Source organism: Anabas testudineus, chromosome 22 (assembly GCF_900324465.2).
Source record: "Anabas testudineus chromosome 22, fAnaTes1.2, whole genome shotgun sequence".
Classification (NCBI taxonomy): Eukaryota; Metazoa; Chordata; class Actinopteri; order Anabantiformes; family Anabantidae; genus Anabas; species Anabas testudineus.
This window is the reverse complement of record NC_046630.1, coordinates 6,459,343-6,483,526: the sequence shown is the minus strand read 5'-3', so window position 1 is coordinate 6,483,526 and position 24,184 is coordinate 6,459,343. Positions and strand designations below refer to the sequence as shown.

The following is a 24,184-nucleotide window of genomic DNA, read 5'->3' as shown; positions in this document are numbered from 1 at the left end:
CGCGCAGCCCTGAGATGCTGCTGCTGATGCTGGTGACCGACTGCAGCATCCGACAGGGGCATCCTTTAATCCGGCCGTGCCACAGTGAGTGTTTTTCCACCACTTTTCTCTTCCTCTCATCACTTGTTATCTCCAACGAGATCACCCATTCGCTCCTGTCCCTCAATAACTCCCCTCTCACTCCTCCCCTCGTTTATTTTGTTGTTCCTTTGTGCAGTGTTGTGTTGGGTTTTTTTTTTTCATGAGCGATGGCGCATAACGCGGTGGAAACCGTGCGTCCTCATAGAGGTGATGTGTAGTGTCTCCGCTGGGGCGGACGGAAATGTCGTGAAATAGTGCTTTCCTGTATGTACACCTCACCTTAACGGTGTGCGTATTTGCGTGACAAAGCGAGGTGAGACACTTTAGGGCGGGTATCGCTTCTCCCACTGGACCAGAGCTGCATGAGACATTTGTCGGGTCGGGAGGAGCACAAGAAAAGACGGAGCGCCTGAGACCCGACTCAAAGAGGGTGGGACGTTTAAATAAGTGTTGTTGCAGGTGAGAGCGTGTGGTTATTGCTTATATGGGTCGTGTTTAGGTGTATTAAAGAGAAAAGGGAGACAAACACGTATATCTTGGGGAGATTCATTGTCTTTTTGTGCAGCAAAGGAGAGAAAAAAGAGCCTTGGCTGGGCTGTAATAGTGTAGAGATGTTGAGTTTCCTGGCTGTTGTCAATTTCTTTTTGCTAAACTGAAGGTTTGTGGTATAATAATTCTTCACATAGGTTAAACCATGTTGTTTTTTTCCTTTAAATGGTAAATCTATATGTGATGTGGAGAAATATTGAGGTTCATCACAACCTGTCTACTAGTCGTTATGACACACGTTCAACTCTGTTAAACCAAATCTATCTATCTATCTGTCTATCTATCTATCTATCTATCTATCTATCTATCTGTCTATCTATCTGTCTATCTATCTATCTGTCTATCTATCTATCTGTCTATCTATCTATCTATCTATCTATCTATCTATCTATCTATCATCAGTGAGGCAGCACATGGTGCTACTGAATGCTTGAATGTTTGTCTATGTGAGGACAAGAGCACTCAGACACTGAAAGCCTCAAGCTGTGGAACTGGGCTAATCCCTAATGACATGGCCAGCTCTCTCTCTCTCTCTCTCTCTCTCTCTCTCTCTCTCTCTCTCTCTCTCTCTCTCCCTCTGCCATAAGGTCTTGTCTCTTTTTTTTTTTCTCCTTCTTAATTTTTGTTTCTCGTTACTCATGCTCAGTTGTGATGACGTGCTGTCCATGGTGCTGAAAACAGTCATCAGCAGATTGCTTGCTAATATGCTGGAGCTCAATGGGCCTGTCAGCGCTCAACAGGTGCCTATTACTAACCATAACACACAGCTGCATGGTTAATATTGACTTTAATTTATTGTAATTGCATGCTAGACTGTTTGGCTATTGTTGGAAAATGGCATATTGGCATCACAATGAAAGTTATGCCAACATACATAGATTACTTATAGAATGAAATTAAAACCAGAGAGACTCATAGAGAAAAAGACATAAATGCTTATAAGAATATATGAATATTTATAAAAGCTTTATGAGTCTGCCCCCAGTAGTAAAGTACCAAGCTCCAAATCCAAGACACGTTATCAGAAATTCACAGATTTTCTAATTAATGGAAAGGCAGTTCTACTACAGCAAGGGACGCAAAACTGGAAGGAGAAAATTAATGATGATGATGATGAGATGGTAAAAACAACAATAAGAAGCAGAACCAGAGAATTACATAACCGACTAATTTAGCAACTGCAGTTTGTCTTCCTGCATATCCCTCACACACACAGAGCCCCCAAGACATCCAAGTCTCACATCAGAGGATTCAGATTCGCATGTAGGACCCCAGGACTGGAGCTGGCACAACACGTAGCATTAATTCAAGTTGTTTCTTTATATTAGCCAGATACAGTCATTTCCAAATTATTGCCTTTATTAGATAGTTATCGTGTAGAGATGGCACAAAGTGAAGGAGATATTTGCTGTACAACAAAAATGTAATGTGTGCAATGTCTTGTAAAATTAGTTAACAGCATTAGGTAATTGGTCAAACCAGACCAAAGCCCTGGATGTTTAAAAATACAGAGAGGACCTGCGTAACAGCAGGACTTATGAAACACCACTGGTTCCTCATTCATCTTTATTAGGGATAATGGATGGTGAGTGAATGATTGTGTGTGTGTGTGTAACAGGTACAAGACAGACACTAGAGAGAAGTGATGTTTCTTTGAAAGAGGCTGATCTTTATGTGCCTGTTGAGAAGAATCACACATGAACGATTTATTTATGACTGATAAACGCTTTACATTCAGTGATGTCTTTGTTCAACTCTAGAAAAATCCAGGTGTGCGTCATACAACAGTGACACACACACACACACATAACATCAAGCCTTTAGATTTATGAATGTCGGACTGGCCCCCACCAGCTTTTCTCCATCAGATGCTGCCCAGCACTGACGTCAGTGAACCTGCCTGCGCATAAAGGCTAATATAATCAGAAACTCACACACGCAGGCACACATTGCATCTTTTTGTCTCTGTCAGCAGCACAAACACACACACACCTTTGGTTATTGGTTCAATGGGCACTAAAGTGAGAGTGAGAATGAGACAAAGCAAAGAAACAGGAAGATGTGGGAGGTGGTGATCGTTGTCATTACAACATAATCTGATCTCCATTATACATTTGTGGCTCTTTTTGACTCCCTCCAGCTACCATATGAGTTGTTATGTGTATATACAGCTCTTTTGAGCACATATTACATTTTTTTCAGCACATTCTAAATAATACGGTTCAGTGTTCACATAAAGAAGCTAAATGCTTTTTTATAACCACAGAAAAATAGTTATTTTAAAGTACAGATGATTATTATTGATGCTACCACACATTAATGATTGTGATGGTTTGTTCTCTTGCCTTGTTTGTTTAACCCGTCTGTGCACTTTATTGTATTTACCACTTTCAAAACCAAAGCCCTGTCTTTTTCTGTATTTCTGTGTGTTTACAAACCATCCTATCCCAAAGTCATGAGCTCCCATCAACTTGTAAATCATGCAAACAGCAGGAAGAGACATTTTGTTTTGCTAAACTGTTTTGCAGACAAAATCATTGCAAGTCTCCAAGGCTTTGTCCCCTTTTATAGTCCTCCTTCACTTCCTGTGTTTAGCTACGTGGCAGTGAGAGACGTGTAGAAGAAACTGACAAATATTATGAAAATATGAAATATGAAAATAAAAATGTGCACTGATAATATCAGTTCCTTGATGTAACGGAGCTGACTGTGAAACCTGATCGTTACTTTAACGAAACCACCTTTCTTTCATCTACTTTGCTGCATTGCAGTTATGAGCTATTAAACTTTGAAAGAAAATGACTGTGGTATCTGCACAGAAAGGTTAAAAATGTGTTTTATGTGCTTTAAACTATAGCTCAATTTACCCTGCCATATGCTAATATGGAAAGTCAGCACTATTTTTGCACCAGATAACTTGTTGACGGACAAACAACGTAGTTCAGGGAGTTTAGCCATTTGGTTGCCATGGAAAAGCACAGCGAGATCGACCTCAGAGAAAAGACAGAGACAACTAAAGACGGAAACACGGTCACACAAAGAGTGAGGGTGGAAATACACTTGAGAGCCGAGGAGGGTCAACAGGTGAAGGTGGAATCGATGAAATAAAAAGAACAATCTACTGCCAGCCCATTGTTCGAACATAGTGAGCAGTGAAGCCAGCAGGCAATACGTTCATTTACTGATCAGCAGTACAAGCTGACAAACAACTCCCTGCACTGTCAGAGAGGAAGTGGGGAGATCAGACAGTGGGATGTTGAAAAGATTAGTGGATTTAATGTTGTGCTGGACAATAGGAAAAATGGTCATGAACACAGTTCATCACAGGTAACTATGTATAGGGCTGAGGTGCCTCAGACCCGTGCAGACCCTTATCCACCACAATATTAAAAGCAGCATGTGGGGGATGATCAGTGGGCAATATATGTTTTTATACAGTACAGAGAACTCTCTCAAAAACTACAGAAAGACAAAACTGGCTACGTCAGGGTTGGGGGTTAAATAAATTGGACCAATTGAAGTAATACTATGCGGGTTTTGTCAGTGTTTCCTTTCTCCATCATCATGGCCTATTATCAGGGTTAGGAAGTTGATTCTGGACTTTCCCTGTTTCTGTGTCTGTTTTTTAGAGCTTGCAGGCACAGAGACAGGGATGTCATCGATATGGCTGATTTGTCAGGGAGCAGGGAGCCAGAGGGAGTGACACTGTTGTTTTTATTTATCTTGTAGTCTGGAACAAGATCTAGTGTGCTTGAAGCTTCAGGCTCCCACTGTGCTGCATTAGGGCGAGATAGATGGGGACATGGCAGGCCAAGTTGTGAGTGCAACAGACTCGCTGACAGGTCCGTCATGCACAGAAATTAGTTTCCACCTTGGAAACTTTTGACACGTAGTCATGGTGTTCCTTATCCAGACAACAGACAATTACAGTTTGATTTATTTCTGCTTAGTCATTTGCTACACATCAATTTATTTGTATTAATGGTCAAATTGGACGTGAATCAGACCCACCAGCGAGCTAGAAACTGAGCCAGTCCATCAGCTAATGAGTAAACTGGTCAGACAGCCAACTAACTGAGCCAGGGGGACAACCCTGTGTGGTTAAACTTATGTGCCATGAGTACCAATAGTGTCTGTCAGTGACACATTACACTAAATGGATAGCCAGTCATTTGTTTGTTTATACTCTGTGCCAAATCTTAGTTTAAACCAATCCAGAGGAACTTGGGCTGATTGAACCAGTCGCTTAGACTTATTGACATCAGCAAATCAGACACAGAGTCTATCAGCAAATTATTGAGCCGGTTAATCAGTAATTCTGATGGAAACATTGCAATTTAAACTTTAAACATGGGGATAACTGAAGTGTGATTGATGAGTCAGGCAATAAAGATGACCTGGCAGGTGACAATTCTCTGTTGTGTCCAATGAAAAGTTAGATTCATTAGCCTTGTCAGATAGGGACCCTGTGGTTAGCCGACCAGCAGAGCACGGACTCTAACAGACAGTTGCCATAGTTGGTCAAGCAGAACAAAATGAATTTAGGTCTTGCTTAAAAATCAGCCAATTACTGCTGAGTGTTAAGACGTTTCAACTGGATTTGATATTTTAATGGCTGTTTCTGGTTCGTTGTTCATTTTTGAAGAGATGTGTGACCAGACTGTATTTATAAAAAAAAACAAAAACGGTCTACACAAATAAAAGTAGCAGTGATTAAAGGAGAATGAGTACATTAGTCAAAGTGACTGATAGCATTGCATTATTGTGTTAAAGAGATTGTGAGACTCTAGCCTGAATGGTACTCTAAGCACTGATGTGTAATAGTCCACAAAGGCTGATCTCATAAATCACTTGGAGACACTTAAATTGCATGTATGCATAAATTATGCACAGATTTTGCCTTTGCCAATTCATCTAAGAGTTATTATAGGGGTATTTCCATCTGGAGCAAATGGTGAACTGACACATACAGTAGACTAACTTGTCCAGATGCTTTTTATTTCAAAAGAAGCAAGCCAAATAATCAATCTAATTATTCTAACAATTGCAATTTAGAATTAGAGTGAATAGCAGAGAGATGGTGAGACTGAGAGAAAACGAGGAAGACTAATTCACACAGTATGACATGTTTTCCTGACTCTGTTTTTTTTAACAAGCAGTGACGAGTTAGCGTCTTCCTGTTCTGTCTGTTGGATGTAAGAATGGGGCCAAGGCCGCTTGCCAGGTTTGATTTTCATAGGGGCCAGGGCCATGCAGTGCAGGCCGGTTGCCAGGCTGGTTCTGGGTGAATCAGGAGGCGCTCTCAGCTTTATTAAGCCAATGCAGTTCTCTTACTGTAAAGGAAATGAGAGCTCAATCAGGTTATTCAGCCACTAATTCGGAGACAGGCAAGGGCAGACACAAGCTTAGTCACGGTTGGTTAGACACGAGGATGGATATTCTGACAGCTCTCTCATCTGAGAAGGAAACACACTAATGCAAAGATGCTAGAGGCGGTGGTGATAATTATAATGACAGGGATCCAACTATTGATCTTTAAACTGCAGTAATCTGGTTGAGCAAATAATGGTTTAGCAAATATTTGTTTAGTGCTATAATACTGAAAAGGTGTTGTTCTGAATTCTATTACATCCGTTGTCTGTGTAAAACAGGGCTCCTATAAACACAGCAGCGATTTACAGTGTTGCTGTCACGCTGGGAGATGACAGCAATTTTTCATGCTGGTTTGTTCACATATACACTTATTTTTCCAGTAACTCTTTCTGTCTTGTTCTCAGAGTCAGGGGACTGTGCACCATGCACTGTGAAATAAAAAACAGCTGTCACTGCATGCATCAAGTATAATATACAGTAATAGATGCTGAGGTTTTCTGTTTCTTCATTTAATTTATTGTATTGTGCATCAGTTCCAGGCAGTAGTTCGGGGGTAGTTCGTTTTTTTTAATGTAGAAATATGCCCGTTATTCCATTCTTGTTGACACTTAGATGACAGGATGACACGTAGGCTATCATGAAGATGGAAAGCTCTCGCCTGGAAAAGGTCACATGTTGTATCTCGTTTGGTGGCATTTGTACAGGATTTTGCCAATTAGAATGACATACCTGTATGCTTTTATATAATATACAGCTTTGAGTGACAGCATGATATAATATTCTCTTTTGTTATGCTCTTGTTGTGACAGCTGTCACTGACTGTATTGCGTTATATGAGTTTCCGACAGCTAAGCTACTTGCTTTAACTACGTCGTTCTGTAATAACTCTGCCAGTTGTCTCCAAAGAGCACAGTGATAACGATACATCACACCTTCAGAGAAGTATTGATTTTACTATCTGACTATTTGTCATTTATTTACCTAGTGTCTAGACTACTGTACTTTCTAATGCAGATTATCCATACAGAGGATAATAAACGTATACATTTTCAAAGTATATATTTTAAAAAGCATGTACTTCCAGCTGCGTCTGTATGCAGTGTTGTACTGTGTGCTGTTTCTTCAGCTTTGTTTGTTGACTTTCACTTATTAGATTTCACATGTAGCCTGCGAGGAAAGGTGTTACTTAGCAGCTTTGTGGCTTGTTAAATTGCAGTATTGATTTGGAAATGATTAATTGCATTCCACTGAAGTGCAAAATGAAACATACCTGGCAATTAAGATCCTGAAGAAAATGTATGAGAACAATTTCAAACTTTTTTTTTTTTGTTTGTCTCATTAAATCCATTTAATATAATGGAATCTCACAACTTCTTCTCCCTCAATTTTGAGTTTAATGAAGGTTCATATTTTGACTTAAGTTCATTTTACTGTTTACTCTTCCATTCTGTTCTCTGCTACATGTCCCTGTGCCACTGATTGGTTGGATTGCTCAATATGTGCAGACAGGACAGACAGTAAACTGCATTTAGCTTTCCAGCACAGAACAGATAGAACACCTGCTGCAACAGGGCTTTGTGCAGGTCTGTTTTGTTGATCTACAACTGTTCAAATAGTGCACACTCACAGTGCACACTGCAGGGCACGCTGCGGCCACTGATGATGAAACTAAACTATATTAAATTGTAACAGATGTTGTGACAAAACTTGTGTTTGTGTCGTTCAATTTGTGATATGGAATGATGAAATGTCTGTGTGCGTGCAATAGTGTGTATGTAGTATTGTAATACACACACATCAATATAAAAAAACAAAAAGCTTTTCAGTTTTACTGAAAGTGGATTGGATTCATGTATAGGTATCAGTGTCTTCAATATCTGGCTATTACGCACACACACACACACAGATGCACAGATAAAATTATTGACCAGAGCCAACCAGAGGATAAAAGCTTAGTGCAATAATAAAAAACAGATTTGCTGTTTTTCAGTCTGCTCATCCTTCTCATTGTTTCCTCCTAATCTGTTCATCTTCTGTCCACACACACATCCACTCATACTCACTAACACTCGCACTGTATTACAAATGGTGATCGGTGCCACTGTGTGTGTGTGTGTGTGCGCTTGACTTTTAAATTGTCCATTTATCATGTTGGTAATTGTTTCTGTTTGATAGAGAGGTGTGCATCTGTGAACATCACTATTGTGATCTAACTATAATGTGAAAAGTTATTTATAGATATTTAAAGGTTGATAACAGTGTTGCTGTCAGGGTTGCTTTGTGCACCCACTTAGAATGTGTGACACTGTTGAGTCGCTCTCTGCTTACTACAATATACACTGCCCGTCCAAAAAGCATTTTGTTGGACCTTTTGTAGCTTTGATTACAGCACACATTCACTGTGGTATTGTTTTGATAAGCTTCTGCAATGTCACAATATTTATTCACGTTCAGAATTTTTCACTAATATGTTGTATTGATGATAGAAAATTCAGACCACTGTGCAAAGTCTTCTCCAGCACATCCCAAAGATTCACAATGGGGTTAAGGTCTGAAATCTGTGGTGGCCAATCCATGTGTGTATATGATGTGTCATGCTCCCTGAACTACTCTTACAATTTGAGCTCAATGAATCCTGGTATTATACATCTTGGAATATGCCCGTGGTATTTGGGAAGAAAAAATCTATTGATGGAATAACCTGGTCACTCAGCATATACAGTCAGCTGACCTCATTCTTTGGACACATAATGTTGCTGAACCTAGACCTGTAGTACCCCAGATTATAGCAATGCCTAGACACTGACGTAAAGAGAGAGGTAAGTTTATTACACAAGATTTGAATATTGAATGACGTGGAGAAGGGGCGTTGTCAGCTGATAGGATCAGTGGAGGTGATCTGGGGAAGACAGCCAGGGGAGCGAAACAATTTGCGACAAAGATAACAGCTGGAGAGTTGAGCAAAGTCAGACAATGTGGCCAAGGAACTATGGACGGTGAAGTGCTTATAAAGTGACAGGGGATGAAGATAACTAGGTTGATTAAGTAAAGCTGGATGCCAGGGAAACAGGGGAGAACCAGAAAAGGAAAATATAAAAGCATGAAACTGCATTGGGAAGAAATGATGACAAGTGTAGCTAAGGTATGAAGCTGCAATGTGCTAAATCACTTATTCTTTACTAAGGTCCCTGTGATAAGCTGTAAACTTTATCTTACTGTATTAAAGAATAATCATAGTACTTTACATGTAAGATGGCCTTGTAACAGGTTAAGAGCCCCCGCCCTACCCAGCACTCCCCATCAGATACTAATTAAATCACCCTTTGTGCTTTTTATAGCGTAACACTGCATCTCCGCTAAGTGCAGCAACAATAGCAGCCCCAGCCTACTGTGGTTAAACAGCTGGGTAATTGCAGTCATCGTTTGAGTGGCTCATATTATAGCTGAGAGGCAGTGTGGGAGTGCTGTATGTGAGTGTGTGTTTGTTCAGTAACTTGTGCTTGTTGTTCAAAGTGGATGAATGGTGAGTGCTAGTTCATCGCTGTTAAGAGAGCAATCGACAGAGGGAGAGGTAGACTGGGCTACAATTGATGACAATAATAGCTTATTTAACACACTATTACTCATATGACATCAGAGACATTGTTTATGAACTGTACAATACACAATCCTTATGATTATGCTACGCAAAAAATGTGTTTTCCTTTATTTAACAGTTTGCTATATATCATAAACTTGTTATATCCTCTTCAAAAAAATCTACACAAAATAATAGCATCTCTGTTTGGGTCTTTCTTTCTCAAAGAAACTAGATCAGATTGTATGAATTATATAATATAATCTATATCTATATATATATATATATATATATATATATATATATATATAATTACACATTTTCTTTTTACATCATGAAAACAAAAGAAAATTATCTAGCGTCCACTGCCATCACTAATGAGCTTGGCTACCATAGCAACAGGGCTACAGGAAGAGGTTTGCTAATTAGGTGCTTCCTCATACAGGTACAGCTTCATTTGTGGATGACTGTGTAATACATCTCCACTGTTGGGCTCCCACGTGTTGACTTGTGTGTAGAAAAAAAAAAAGCATTGTGCCAGATGCGTTATAAAAGGCCGTGCTGTGAAATGCTGAAAATATAAATATAAATCATCCCACTTCTATTTTTCAGATCACACTCTCACACCATGTGGAGGACACCTGAGATGGCATTCCACTAAACCGGGACACAACGGCGACTTAGCAGACAATTGAGGCACAGAAAACAAGATCATCTTCTGTTATTTGGATTCTGAATAATTTCTTTTCCTCAGTGCTCTGCACAGTTGTTTGCTCAAGAAAACTGTGAATGAACGAAAGTAAAACCATCAGATAATCAGCATCTTCCTGCTGCCCCTCTTCAAACTTTTCCTTTTGGCTTTGACCCTTGACCTTTAGCCTTCAGTATGAGCAGTCTGGTAGCAAAGATGGACCCTCGTAGGATACAGTGGGGCTCAGCATGGAACACCTTTGCGTCCCGTGTCTTGAGGACCAAACCCGTGGAGTCCATGTTAGATTCAGCCATGTCAGGCACCGGCTCCCATGGGACCAGACTGGCCCGGGTGTTATCTACGGTGGATCTTGTGTCACTGGGTGTGGGAAGCTGTGTCGGGACAGGGATGTATGTGGTCTCAGGGCTGGTTGCTAAGGAGATGGCTGGTCCGGGGGTCATTGTGTCCTTTATTATTGCTGCTGTGGCCTCCATACTATCAGGTGAGATGCTGCACAGACACGTGTATTTACTCAATCATTCTCACACACGTTAGACTGATTCTAATATAGGACTAAGTATAAAAGCTACTATCAGTCTAATCACTACTACATTTATAGTATTGACATGAGAAGCCGTTTAATTTCTGTGCAATCAATAAAGCAAAGGCATTTTATGGGCAGGGCTATAATGTTATAGGCACTCATGGGATATATTAGAAGTAGCTAAATGCTTCTATCAGTACCTTTAACTCAGCCTTTAACTTGTACGATAACACAGTCATATCAAAGATATGATGTCTGCCTGTGTTCCTGTAACGATATAGCTATACTGGTCTCCCCCTCTGTCCCATAGGAGTGTGTTATGCAGAGTTTGGCGTGCGCGTGCCTAAGACCACAGGTTCGGCCTACACATACAGCTACGTGACTGTGGGCGAGTGCGTGGCCTTTTTCATCGGCTGGAACTTAATCCTGGAGTATCTGATTGGCACAGCAGCAGGGGCGTCGGCTCTCAGTAGCATGGCAGACTCGCTGGCCAATCACAGCATCAGCAACTTTATGATTTCACACATTGGGACGTTAAACGGCTTGGGTAAGTGGAGAGATTTAGTTCACTCAGTTATTTCACTCAAGTTATTTGAAAGTTAAGTTTTAATAATAATAATAATTCTAATACTATTATTAAAACTTAATAATAATTTATAGTAGTTTAAGTCATCATTCTAATAGTTTAAGTATGTCATCAGTGTCTTACACAACTGTAATTACAAACAGACATGCACTCATGTGACCTGTGGAGAATATTGATTGTTTCTCCTTCTCACACATCTATATGCTGCTCTGTTCTTGTAGCTGTGATAAGAATCTGGCTTGAATGACAGTTATGCCAATCTGTTAAATCAAAACAGCAGAATTCATCTGCATCTTTGTTGTGGTTCTGTATTTTTGTGGTCATGTTTCTTATCTCTTAGAGACATGAATTAAGAGTCACTGAAAGCATTATGTCTTGTGAGCAGTCAATGAGCAAAATAGCTGCGAAGAAGAGCAATTTGATGCTCACCCAGCTCAGGCACTGCCTACAGTTACTAAGACATCCTTTGCAGTTGAGCGCACCTCCCTTTACAATCTGTAACGTAGAGAATCTGAACCACACTGAAAAGATGGAATGACACTGGCAAAGCGGACTACTCTGTTTGAATAACTGCATATCTTTCTAACATCTGGGAAACTGTCCAACCTATACCAGCTTTTTTTTTTCCCAGGGAGGATCTAAATGATGTAGAAATAACATCAATATGGAAAGTAATAGCTTGGATTTCTGAATTATTAATGCCACCAGGTTTTTTCCAGGTCAAAAACTGTACCATGATGGGAATGCCTGCTAATCTGGTGTAATACTATATCTGAAGTTTGTGCCAGCCATGTTCCTATCTGGGTGACGCCACCCTGACAGTCTCTTCCTGTTGTACACTGACAAAGCAGTGGTAGTGGTCATATGACAAGTGGCATGGCCAGCTGTTCAAACTGTAATGGAAAGATGATGTTTTCCCTTTCCTGTTTGAGAATCCCCCGTCCACACCACTGAGGAAATGTGGAATGTAGCTGAAAATGTGTCCTCATTAATTTCCAGATATACACATACTGAGCCCCTTTGCATTTAGTGCATTGCTGGTTTAATTGTATTGATTGGCTGAATTGCTTTATTGTGCTGAGTGACCCGATGGAGTGCATCTTTTTAAGAAATTCAATGCAAAAAATTCAATAATGCTTATGTGTTATTTGACAGCTAACCTGACTAAAATTGGTTTGTTGAAATATAGGCAGGTAGCTTTCATTCCTTTAAGTGTTCTTACCATCGTACGTCTATATGTATATCTGTGGGTTTCCTCTCTAGGGAAAGGAGAACAGTCGTACCCAGACCTGCTGGCGCTGCTCATAGCTCTGCTGGTGACGGTGATAGTGGCTTTGGGAGTGAAGAACTCTGTGGGCTTCAACAATGCGCTGAACGTCATTAACCTCATAGTGTGGGTGTTCATGATGATCGCCGGGCTGTTCTTTGTCAACGGAGAGAACTGGGACGAAGGGAGATTTCTGCCCTTTGGCTGGTCAGGGGTATGCATAGACCTCCAAACGTGCATACATGCTAAGTTCAAGCAAGCCAGCATGGTGTATTGTTTATTGGTAGTTTATAACCCCTCTTTTTATGTCCTTAGAAATGTTTTTGCTTCCTCTTTGTTCCAGGTGATGCAGGGCGCAGCCACCTGTTTCTATGCCTTTATTGGATTTGACATCATTGCTACAACAGGAGAGGAGGCCAAGAGTCCAAACACTTCCATCCCCTATGCCATCACTGCCTCGCTCATCACCTGCCTCACTGCCTACGTCTCTGTGAGTTACCTTAGGGACTGCACCCGCGAACGCTAACAATAAATGCTTCATCTGTTTAGATTTATTAGAATTTGAGGAGTAGGAGGTGGTTTGAGGACGCCTAATCTTGTTTTTGAAGATATCGATGCTGCAGTAATGAAACACATTTTTTTTTATAGCCAATTTGAATTTGTTGTCATGCTCGGTGTGATACTGAGGTGAGATGATGATTAGCTCAATGACTCCAGTGTTAGGATATTAATTTTAGATTCTGCTAATAGATATGATCAATTGTGAGAGGAAGCTAGGCACAATCACAGTTTAGAATTCACACACCCACACTGTGTTTTTACTTCAGCAAAACTTTTTCACCTATGTGTAATGTGAGGGATTTATGATTTCAGGGTTTGTTTTTTGTTTCAGCAAACAAACGACTATTTAGGGACCAATTATTCAGTTGATGCTGCTTTATTATTTATCTCAACTTGAGCCTCTCAGGTCTTATAAACTTACACCTACCCTCCAACTGTGTGGGCGTGTATCTTACTGTAGCTCTAATCTGTATTCATAATAGTTATTCGGCTCATTCAGCCTTCACATTTCTTACTTTGACACGTTTGTGGTGGATGGTTGTTGCTATGGGTACTGTGAAACAGCAGCCTATCAGGATGGAGAATTTTTTGGGATTGCCTGGGGCAAAGATTGCATCAACTTCAGAACAAAAGAACTTCTCTTGAAACATTTCATGTTCCTGTTTCTGTCTCTCAGACACGTCTATTGTCCCATATCAGCCCTGTCTTGCACTCTAAAATCTATTTTTTCAGCTTCTCTTAATCTTTCTTTTGATCTTACTTTGTAGGCGTCTCTGCTCCCATCTGCTGCATTTTAAGTTCGGGAGTCAGTTCAATCATTAACTCATTACAGGTCATCTTTCTTTTGTGGTGACACTGGTTTAACAGGGGACATAACTGCAAACTTACTAAAGAGGGAAGTGAGGAAAAGAATCAAGATAAATGATGGTTCTGGAAACACTTTTATCACAGTGGGGAGCCTCAGTGGGCGCAATAAGATGCAGTTTGGTATGAGCTTTGCTATCTCAGTATTGTTGCCCTTGAGTGGTTCACACACACACACACACACACACACACTGTCAAACAGCCTGTGTCCAGACAGGACAGCATGAAGGTTAAAGGGCCCAGGCTACCATCAACTTTCCTCATGGGGTTAGACTTTTTTTTTTTTTATTCCCCTCTCTTTCTATAATCTGTTCAAGCAAATCTCTCTCTTTAGCAGCACAGTATCTGTGACAGATGGCTCTGCATGATTTCACACGTCAGACCCGAGGATCAAAAATGCACACAGTGCTCGCGAAGCATGACTAATAAATATTTTTTTATGTGCCACATGCCGAACACTCGAGCTGTGCAAAGTTAGGTTGTGAGACTGTAGTTTAACACTTGTCAGTATTTAAAGCCTAAATCTTTATGTAATTAAAGCATTCTGATGAGACTGAAAGAAGTTTTACCACCAAGGTATTCTGAGGATTTCAGTTATAGCCCATGATTTTCATCAGTGATGGAATTTAGATTTTAGTTGTTATGAATTTACATATGTTCATGTATGTGCACTTTAGGAACTTTTCTGTGTTTTCCAAATTCAGAAATTTAATTTAATTGCTAAGCAAGTAGCTTTTGTAGGCATTTAATCACATCACACGGTCTTTATCACATTGCTTGATACTTAAAAGTCCAAGTGCTTACTGGGAAATTCTGTTTTATTAAACAGTATTTTGTGAGCTGGAATCTAAAGCATTACCAACTATAATCCACTGAAAGTAGAAGAAACACTTCTAACTGTATACCAAGTCTCTGTACAAATACAAAGTACAAGCACTTTACTAAGAAAACAATATATTGAGTACTAGAGAACACATTTCTAGACTAGCTCCTGAACTCAATACTGTAACACAATGTACTATACACACACTATAAATGACCAATTCTTTATTTTATCATCTTCCATTTAGGTTTCTGTGATCCTGACCCTGATGGTACCATACAATGAGATTGATGCAGATGCCCCATTGATGGAGATGTTTGCCATGCATGGCTGCATGTATGCTAAGTACATCGTGGCGGTAGGATCTATAGCTGGACTCACTGTCTCCCTCCTGGGGTCTCTGTTCCCAATGCCCCGGGTTATCTACGCCATGGCAGGGGATGGACTACTGTTTAAGTCAGTCCACACCGTTATCTTTTATTGTACACTTTTAAATCTAGATGATGTGCACTGTATTTACTCATTTTCGTGTGTTTAGGTTCCTGGCCCATGTGTCTTCCTACACAGAGACTCCTGCTGTGGCCTGTGTAGTGTCAGGTTTTCTAGCTGCCTTGCTGTCCCTCCTGGTCAGCCTCAGGGACCTCATAGAGATGATGTCCATTGGAACCCTGCTTGCCTATACTTTAGTGAGTAGTTGCTAATAATGGTGGGCACATACAGTGTGAACCATATCTGTACTTTTTCAGTTCATTAGAACATGGGAGACCATCTAGCGACGCCCTGCAGCCATGTTTGTTATTATAAACACAGTCTCTTTGTGACAGTAGGTTTAAGTCTGTCTGCCTCTAACTTAAACAGCTCAATGTTTTTTGTGGCCTGCAGGTGAGTCTGTGTGTACTCCTGTTACGCTACCAACCTGAAGGCGACATCCACGGCTTTGTGAACTTCCTTTCTGAAGAGCAGAACAAAAAGAGGAAGGAAGGTGTTTTGGCTGAGTGCGAGAAAGATGCCTGCTCACCAACCAGCGAGGCCGATGAGTACGGAGGTCCACCCACTAACACCTGTGGAGCCAAAAACCTGCCGTCGCTTGGCGACAATGAGATGTTGATTGGTAAACCAGATAAAAATGCCTACAGTGCCAGTCACCCAAACTATGGCACAGTGGATATGACCACTGGCATTGAAGCAGAGGAGTCAGAGGGTGGGATGTCCCGGCGATTGAAGAAGCTGATTGGGCCACGCTACTACACTTTGAGGATCCGACTGGGCCTCCCAGGTAAAATGGACAGGCCCACTCCAGCAACAGGGAAAACGGTCACTGTGTGTGTGCTGCTACTCTTCATCATCCTCTTCGCCTTTTGCTCCTTCATCATTTTTGGTGAGAACACATTAACAAAATGTAAACAGGAATTTACAGTGCAGTATAATTCTAATTGATTAATTAAATGTTTGTTTTTTGTCCAATCCCTCTGTTTCTAGGAGCCAGCATTATTGGGGAGGGTCACTGGTGGGCTTTGCTGCTATTAATCTTCTTCATTATCTTCATTGCGCTGCTCATCATCATTATCCTCCAGCAGCCTGAGAACCCCAAGCGGTTGCCCTACATGGCACCCTGTGTGCCCTTTGTACCTGCTTCAGCCATGCTGGTCAACATCTACCTCATGCTTAAACTCTCTGCCATCACCTGGATACGATTTTCAATCTGGTGCTTCGTGGGTGAGCAATTAATTCACAGAATGATAGTTCATCTTGCATTTCAGTGTTTAAGACAGGGTCATTTCTGCCATCGTGGACAGGCGGAAACTATGTTTTACTCTTAAACAATAGATGGATACATTTCATTACATATAAGAATCAAAATGACTCATCTCTCACACCCAGTCTGTGCTTACATGTTTGTCTTTGTTATGGAAAAACAAAGGAAGACTCTTTCACTTTAATTTCCTGCCTTAGCTACAGCACATCTGTCAGTCCATCCTTTGTCTGTGCGTGTGTGAACTCAAATGTAGATGCACTGAGCATCTAGTTCAACCTACCATTGCTGTTTAGTGCTTCTATAAAGACAGAATTAATCCACACAAATACTGGTGGACACCTGTGTATTCCTTTATTGTTCTTTTTTACTTACAGTAAGATTAACTGTTTTAAGTTATCATCTCAACTTTCTTTGTGCTTTTAAATTTTGCTTCCAAACCTCTCAACCAACATGTCTGTTTATTGTATATACACTGTATATGGGCTGATTTCTATCCGTGTCCTTTCAGGTGTGCTCATCTACTTCGGCTATGGCATGTGGAATAGTACCCTCGAGATCACAGCCAGAGAGAATGAGGTGCACGCCTCTACCTACCAGCGCTATGATCAAGGTGTGGACGAAGGCTTCTGTGGCTTCGATGATGATTTCTACCCGCCCTCTACTGATCCCTGGGGTGCTCCAGAGGGAGGATCGGGGCTTACCCCGCCCCCTGAGGCAAAACCCAAAAGTGATGGGACACCATTGAAAGGTGCAGGCAGGACCATTGCCAATCACGGCCTCGCTGAGGAGGATCCGATGGATTTCTGAAGGGGCTGACTTTGTGTTACTCTGAATGTACTGCCTTGTCTGCTGCCTGGGGGATGGGAGGGGGACAGTAGTGTGAGTGCATGAATGATTGTGTGTGTATGTGTGTGTGCATGCTTGCATGTATGTGTGTGTGTGTTTGTCTGTCTAACCCTTGGGCTAGATTGTTTCTTGGCAGTGGAACGTTTTTTCTTTCACCTTACTCTACCACGCTTGGCCCCCCCCCCTGCTTGTACAGCAAATGTGGACGTCAAGGTCACAGTCACTTGTTATTCACCCACCAGAGTGTGCATCCCACACGAAGAAAGGCCAGAAAGAAAAGTGTCGACGCAGCAAGAGGTGTAGTTCACTGTACAGTGAACCATGCAACATTATGTACTGAGTAATCATTTAACTGCTAATGTATGAGAATTCATGGGATACGGGAGAGGAGAAGGTGATGAGCAGGGGACAGATGAATCAGCACCTCTCTTCCTGTTTCAACACTGACAGACAGGAAGGTTAGATGACAGCATGCCAAGCCCAAGCTATTTCCTGTGTCCAGGTTGGACTTTCTCTGCTTGTTTTATTTTCAACAGACAGGAAATGGCCACACATGCTGTCAGACACATGCAACCCTTTCTCAAAACTCAAAAACCCACCAACCTGGGTATCTTTACCCCATATATCCCCTGACCCCTAACATCTAGCCCAAGGGACTCAGGAATGGATTGGGAAAAGGATGTTGATGTTTTCTGTCACAAGTAGTACTTGGAATTTGCTTGCAATAGTGCCTTCATCTACTGTATGTGAGTTTCTGATTATGTCTGTTTTCTACTTTAATTTTGTCTGTGTACGTGTGAGGGTACATGTGCAATCCAACTCCCCCTTTACACTGATTCTCATATCTCTGTGTGTGTACATATAAAAGTGTGCTCCTCAGATTGTTTGATTGTGCGTATGTGTCCGTATTTGTTTTGTTTGGTTCTCTTCACTTCCCCAGCATGAAACTCAAAATTAATGCACCTGCAACAGATCACGGTACATTATCACACATGCTCGTCAGCTCATCAGTGTACAGAGAATAGATGACAAAACAGGAAGAGAACAAGTTGAATCCTAATTGACAGCTTGCATGGTTTATTGTGATGAGTGTCTCATTTTTTTGTCCGGTCTTTTTTTCTGTGTTTGGCTCACAGACTCTCCTCTGATAGTTCTTGCTGTTAACCAGCACTGGCAAGGAATTATCTTTCATTTTTATTCGATTCAGAAAATTGATTTTCTCTTTTGCTAGAGAGGAAAGAGAATTATGGACTGTCCAAACATTTTAGACGGGGGTTGGAGGGCGTAGGGCAGGTTAGTCGGAAGAATTATATTTCACTTCAATTTTAAGTTGTACATTCATTTATTTATTTTTAACTAATATAGCTTTTTGATTCATTGAGGTGAGCGATTATTTCCGGAGTACAGTCCCTTACTAAGTTTTGCTTTCACATCGAGTGAACTGAAATCTAATCCCTTACCTCTCAGCTCTCTCCCCTTCTACTCCCTTCCTGATTTTTCCTCTTTTGCCACTTTCTTGTCTACAAGACTTTGCTCTTCCAGCCCAACTCTTCCTTCATCTATTTGCCACCTCACTCTTCACTTGCAACCTATCGGGCCATGTCAGCAGGGAGTTACCACTCTAAGTCAGAAGTGAGAAAGCTGAAATTGGTTTTCCATCAGGATTTGCAACAGAAATCTGTTGTGGCCTTTCGATCCATTAGCTCCTGTTCCGCCTCAGGGTGTCCACTGTTTCCCTTTTTATAGGTCATCTGACCTTTTGTGGTTCTGTTCTAACCCAGGCCCAAAAGGGTCTGAGCAAACCACCTTGTTATGCTATTGTGTTAGTTTTTATGCATGTTACGAGTGTTAAAGTCCCATGCTCCGTGTTAATCCACTCTGTTGCTGAACCCCAAAGAGCTATTGTGAAAATCAATCAAAACATGGTCCTGTATAGCTCGATATGCAGGGTATGTAAGCTAATGCTGCCAAGGTCAAAGTTTGATTCCGTGCTAAGAATGTGTGCGCTCCTGCCACTGTAAGGGATTCTGGCATATAGCAAATAGCATACTGTTACCTAATTAACTTGGGGCGTATCTACAATAGCTGCTACTGTCTGGCCCAATTGTCCTCCTTGTTCCTTTTCCTCGTGCGCCCTGTTGCTGCATCTGTCCCTTTCAGGGAAGCCTTATTTGTCTAATGCACTAATTCTAAGGATGCCACGCTGAAGCCCCACCCTACCTCGGCTCCTCTCACATTCATTCGCACTCAAAAGAAGTTTTTTCAAATAGAAATGGGCCTTTTGGTCGTCCACTGAGGTGATAGTGATGCCCAACCTAAATGCAGCCTAGTATCCCAAATTTCTCACATATTGAATGATTCTGCACTTTGCCAATGCACAAACTAGCGTGCGCTTATCATAGTGTAGCGGAGATACTGTAACGGTACCAATGCAACTTTCATTTAGAGACTGGATTGCCTGTCAGAGACTGACCATAGCAATAGCTAACATTAAGGTCATGACCTCTCATCATATGTGGAAATTGAAGTGATGTAAACTGGAGTGAGTTTCTATTCTACCATCATAAGTTACAAACCAATTCTAGCATTTTTAACTATGTAGACTAAAGACTAAAATTAAATAAACAACAAATTAAGTATTTCACAACAACATTGCACACCTGATGTTGTGAAAACGACTTTGAAATATTTAGACCTTAATCAGGAAATAACATTTTACAGAAAGTTAGATCTGATTTGAGTGATCGTATCTGATCACAGTTTTCAAAGGGGAGTGGGTTTGTATTGTGAGGACTGCTACTCATGACTTCAGAGTCTGACTACAGCCTTGATACCAGCAATCAAAGCTGCCTTTTTTTGCCATGACAATAATCATTCAATCAATTGTTTTAGTGCCAAATCCTTACAATATTTTATTTGCCATAGCTGCAGTCTTTCTAGACATAACCACAATGTAGTTGGAATACATGACTTTTGCAAATATAGTTACTGCGTATATGTAATTTATGGATATGTTACTATTGATTAAAAGATGAGATTTTGCAGAATCCTCCAATATCAATGTTCCATCTGGCAACAGAGTTGGAAAAAACAGCACATTCTCAAAGTGTTTGCACACCATATCTCGTGCAGATCTCAACACTGTTGTACTATTCAGCTGAATATCTCCTTCATCCAGATCACCTCCCAGCTTAGCCAACAGAATCCAGTCATCTTGCATTCATAGCTCAGCCAAAACACGAAGGAAAATTCAGGCAGTGCCTGAAGATTTTCTGCTGTGTGTGTGTGTGTATGCATTAAGCGTGAGTGGGTGCACTGAAGAGTATGTGTATTAAGTGTGTTTATGGTCTACACCAGTGCTTCAATGTGACAGTGTGGTGAATGTGTAGCATGCTTTCATGCATGAGGCCGACTGTAAATGTAATACTTGCATGTGGTGATTGATTTCAACGAGAAACAATAGAACATTAAACCAAACCAAATGCAGGCTTAGTTCTCATACCTTCATACCTGGGAACTCTGGCTTCTGTGCATTGAGGAGATTCAACAGGTGTATTACTACTTAAGCTCCGTAAAAACGCCACTGCCCTGAAATGTCACCGGTGAATTCATTTCTTCTCAAATTCAAACTGAAATCTTTCTTTTACTTGACAGCTTAATATTCTTTTAAATGAGAGATGAATTCTGTGAGCAAGAAGAAGATTATATGTTGCATTTAATGCAAATCCTCTGTCCTCTATTTATAAGCACATTCACTAATCTCCTCACCCAGGTATGGGAACCAGGGCTCCATTTGAACAAGGTGTAGAACATGTAGCATACACACGGGTGTAGGGATGACGTCCCTCACATCCTCTCTCACCGACTTACAGTATACCTACTTCCTGTATATCCCTCTTCTCCACCACAACCTCTGCAAGCCAAAGTCCACAATGTTTGTTTACTTTTCACATATAGGAGACTGGAGTTTCTTCAACAAGAACACTTGTGGTACAACAGAGCTAATAATGTTAATAAGCTACTAATGTCAGTTTATCAGTTTGTCAGTTTAAGTATAGACTCCCACAATTAGCAGATGCGTTCATCTAGCACTGACATGACGCAGTGAAAACACTAAAGGAGAAGTGAAGTATTTTTCTACAGCTGTTTCCCGTCCACTCGCCCTTTCTTGGGTAGGTCTGCACAAAACAGGTGGGAGGAGTTTTCAGCCTTCATTTTCTTTTTGTCAAATCACATGAAGGCCTCGGGAGAAATTGCTAATAATATATTTTTAACAACCGTAGTCTCTCTAGAAAGATTAAGCTGATTTCTAAATCTTTACTTTTAAATGGCTGCTCTAAACATCACTAGGACTGTAGAAGGTTTAGGTGGAAGACTACAGAAAACTATTTTAATACAATTCTATAAAGGATGAACTACAAGAATAATCAAATATTGTCACTATTGCTTTTAAAGTCAGCTACTATTCGTTTATTTGGTCTTGGAGATGGCGTGCCATGACTTTTCTGTGCTCTGTGTTCCTTGTGGCCAATTGTCCAGTCAGTGTGTGTTGGACTTGTTAAGACTGGCTTTTCTCGCAACAACTAGATATTCCTTTTCTCTTCTGTATATTTTGGCACGACGCTGTATAATGTAGTTGTTTTTTATGTTCATTTTTAACGGTTGCTCCATGTGTGTGGTTGTTTTGCTCCTGAATGCACTGTTTTTGCTGAGTTGTTGATATTGCTTCCATGCAACAATGAAAGTTATCTGTTGCAAATACCAAACAGAGACTTGCTCATTTATTCACATACAAACTGAATACACACACACACTGTTACATCTATAAATAATGAGTCTTGAATAAGAAATGAAACCGTCAATACTTTCAGCTTTAATTGAAGGGGTCTGACAAAACTGTGGCATTAACCATTCAGAAACTACCACCATTTTCATACACACACCCCCTTACAACTAGAGAATAATATCATACGCTGCTGTAAGTTTGGAAAACGAAATCTGCTTTTAAACTTAGCATTGCCCAGGTGTTTTCTTTTTTTATGTTTGGCATTTTTAGATCTTCTCATCTTAAACTTTCATCTTAAAGCTGGCCAATAAGTATATGTCCCAAAATTTCAAAATGTTGTTTTAACCAAGTATTATCACTAACATGACTCAAGTGTTGTACAGTTGCACAGTAGCCAAGGTGTTAATTTGAAATTTTAAATATTCCTAAATATATGCAATTATCAGCAGGTTTAATGTCAGAGAACAGGAACATTTTGCATCAACAACTGACACTGAAAATGTGAGACATCCGTCACTTCCACTCCCTTTTCACTGGGAAAGTCACTGCTTTAACTTTATTTCCATGATTTTTGTTCTCTCATGCTTAAAAGAAACATGTAGAGGAAGGGAAAAAGTTCACTAATGTTTTCCTTGAGTGTTGCTGAATGGTGGTTGAATGATATTCTGGGTAGTAGAAATAGAAAGTGAGATTGGTGGACAGTGGATACAGGAGAAAAGAAAATCAAATACCTAATCAGAAAGTAATTGCTTGAGGAGGTTGGATTTCACAGGGTAATGAAGCTGCACTGTGAGAATATGCAAGAGGAGATTTCTAAAACAGAGTTCCTTAGTCAACATTTTTCATTTTCTTTAGATGGCAACAATTTAGCATAAAATACCAGCCTTTTTCAGGAAAACTTGTTTGCCCACAATCCTCCCACTGGCCTCCCTGTAGTGGATGGCTCTATGCCTGGAACAGCATCATTTTCAGGAAACACACACAGTGATACGATCGCGCGCACACACACATTTGCAGGTGTGCCAGGAAAACACATACTGTAAAGTGACACAGTGATATGTTGAAATACAGTAACTGAGTGGAGATAAATATGTAGCAAGGAAGGATGATTGTGTGTGTGTGTGTGTGTGTGTGTGTGTGTGTCTGTGTGGGTCTTTGAAGATAAACTGAGGCCAATGAGATAGCACATATTGTTTCCAAAGTATCATGTTGCATCTGTGATGTGACTCAGTGACCTTGATGTCTGCAGAGGAACACACATTTGACCACACACTGGACACCACTATCTTTATTATACTGTGTCTGCATGTGTGTGTGTGTGTGTGTGTGTGTGTGTGTGTGTGTCTTATTATCAGGGGAGGACTGGTACACTGTGTGGCTTTCAGAGTCTTAGGAACAGACTCCTGTGCTGAGCTAGCTCAAGGTCACTTAGTCACGTGACAGATATGAAACAGTTCATGTTTTCTCATTGTCCTCAGCTTATATTTACATAGACACTGACACTAAGACTACACACACAGGCACACTAGCCAGTATGTGTCAGTTCTGCATCAAAAAGCATAACAGACCGCTTGTTCCACTGCAATGATTAGTCACACACTTCATATACATCACTTACCTTATGTCTGCTGCATTTGTGACAAATTCTAATTTATCACCCAGACATGTTGTGTGAGTTAATATGAACTTAGTGACAAACGCTGGTCAAAGGCATTTTTCACTCTTTTGTCTTTATTATAGAAAATCAAACAATAGCACAACAGTGAAACAATAAATAAAAAGCTGCTTCTGTATAGATCTGAGTTGGAAATATTAGGTTTCATGTGTGAGATATTAAACAGTCCAGTGATCACGTTCCTTCAACAGAAGCTAATTTACAT

The 24,184-nt window shown here is 40.6% G+C and overlaps 1 protein-coding gene across 3 annotated transcripts; it reads left to right on the top strand.

Moving 5' to 3' along the window:
* slc7a14a (solute carrier family 7 member 14a) lies at window positions 1-22,269 on the top strand. Of its 3 annotated transcripts, none has more exons than XM_026338907.1 (10): window positions 1-84; window positions 10,193-10,773; window positions 11,126-11,362; window positions 12,665-12,882; window positions 13,012-13,158; window positions 15,164-15,372; window positions 15,455-15,602; window positions 15,799-16,294; window positions 16,396-16,632; window positions 17,181-17,479. In XM_026338907.1, exons 2-10 carry the CDS (start codon window positions 10,467-10,469, stop codon window positions 17,477-17,479), a joined length of 2,298 nt encoding a protein of 765 aa, XP_026194692.1. In that variant the 5' UTR covers window positions 1-84; window positions 10,193-10,466. The 3 variants fall into 3 exon arrangements, with proteins under 3 accessions (XP_026194692.1, XP_026194691.1, XP_026194693.1); XM_026338906.1 differs by lacking the exon at window positions 1-84 and adding an exon at window positions 463-540; XM_026338908.1 differs by lacking the exon at window positions 1-84 and having other exon boundaries at window positions 10,467-10,773; window positions 17,181-22,269.
* Window positions 22,270-24,184: the final 1,915 nt, after the last annotated feature.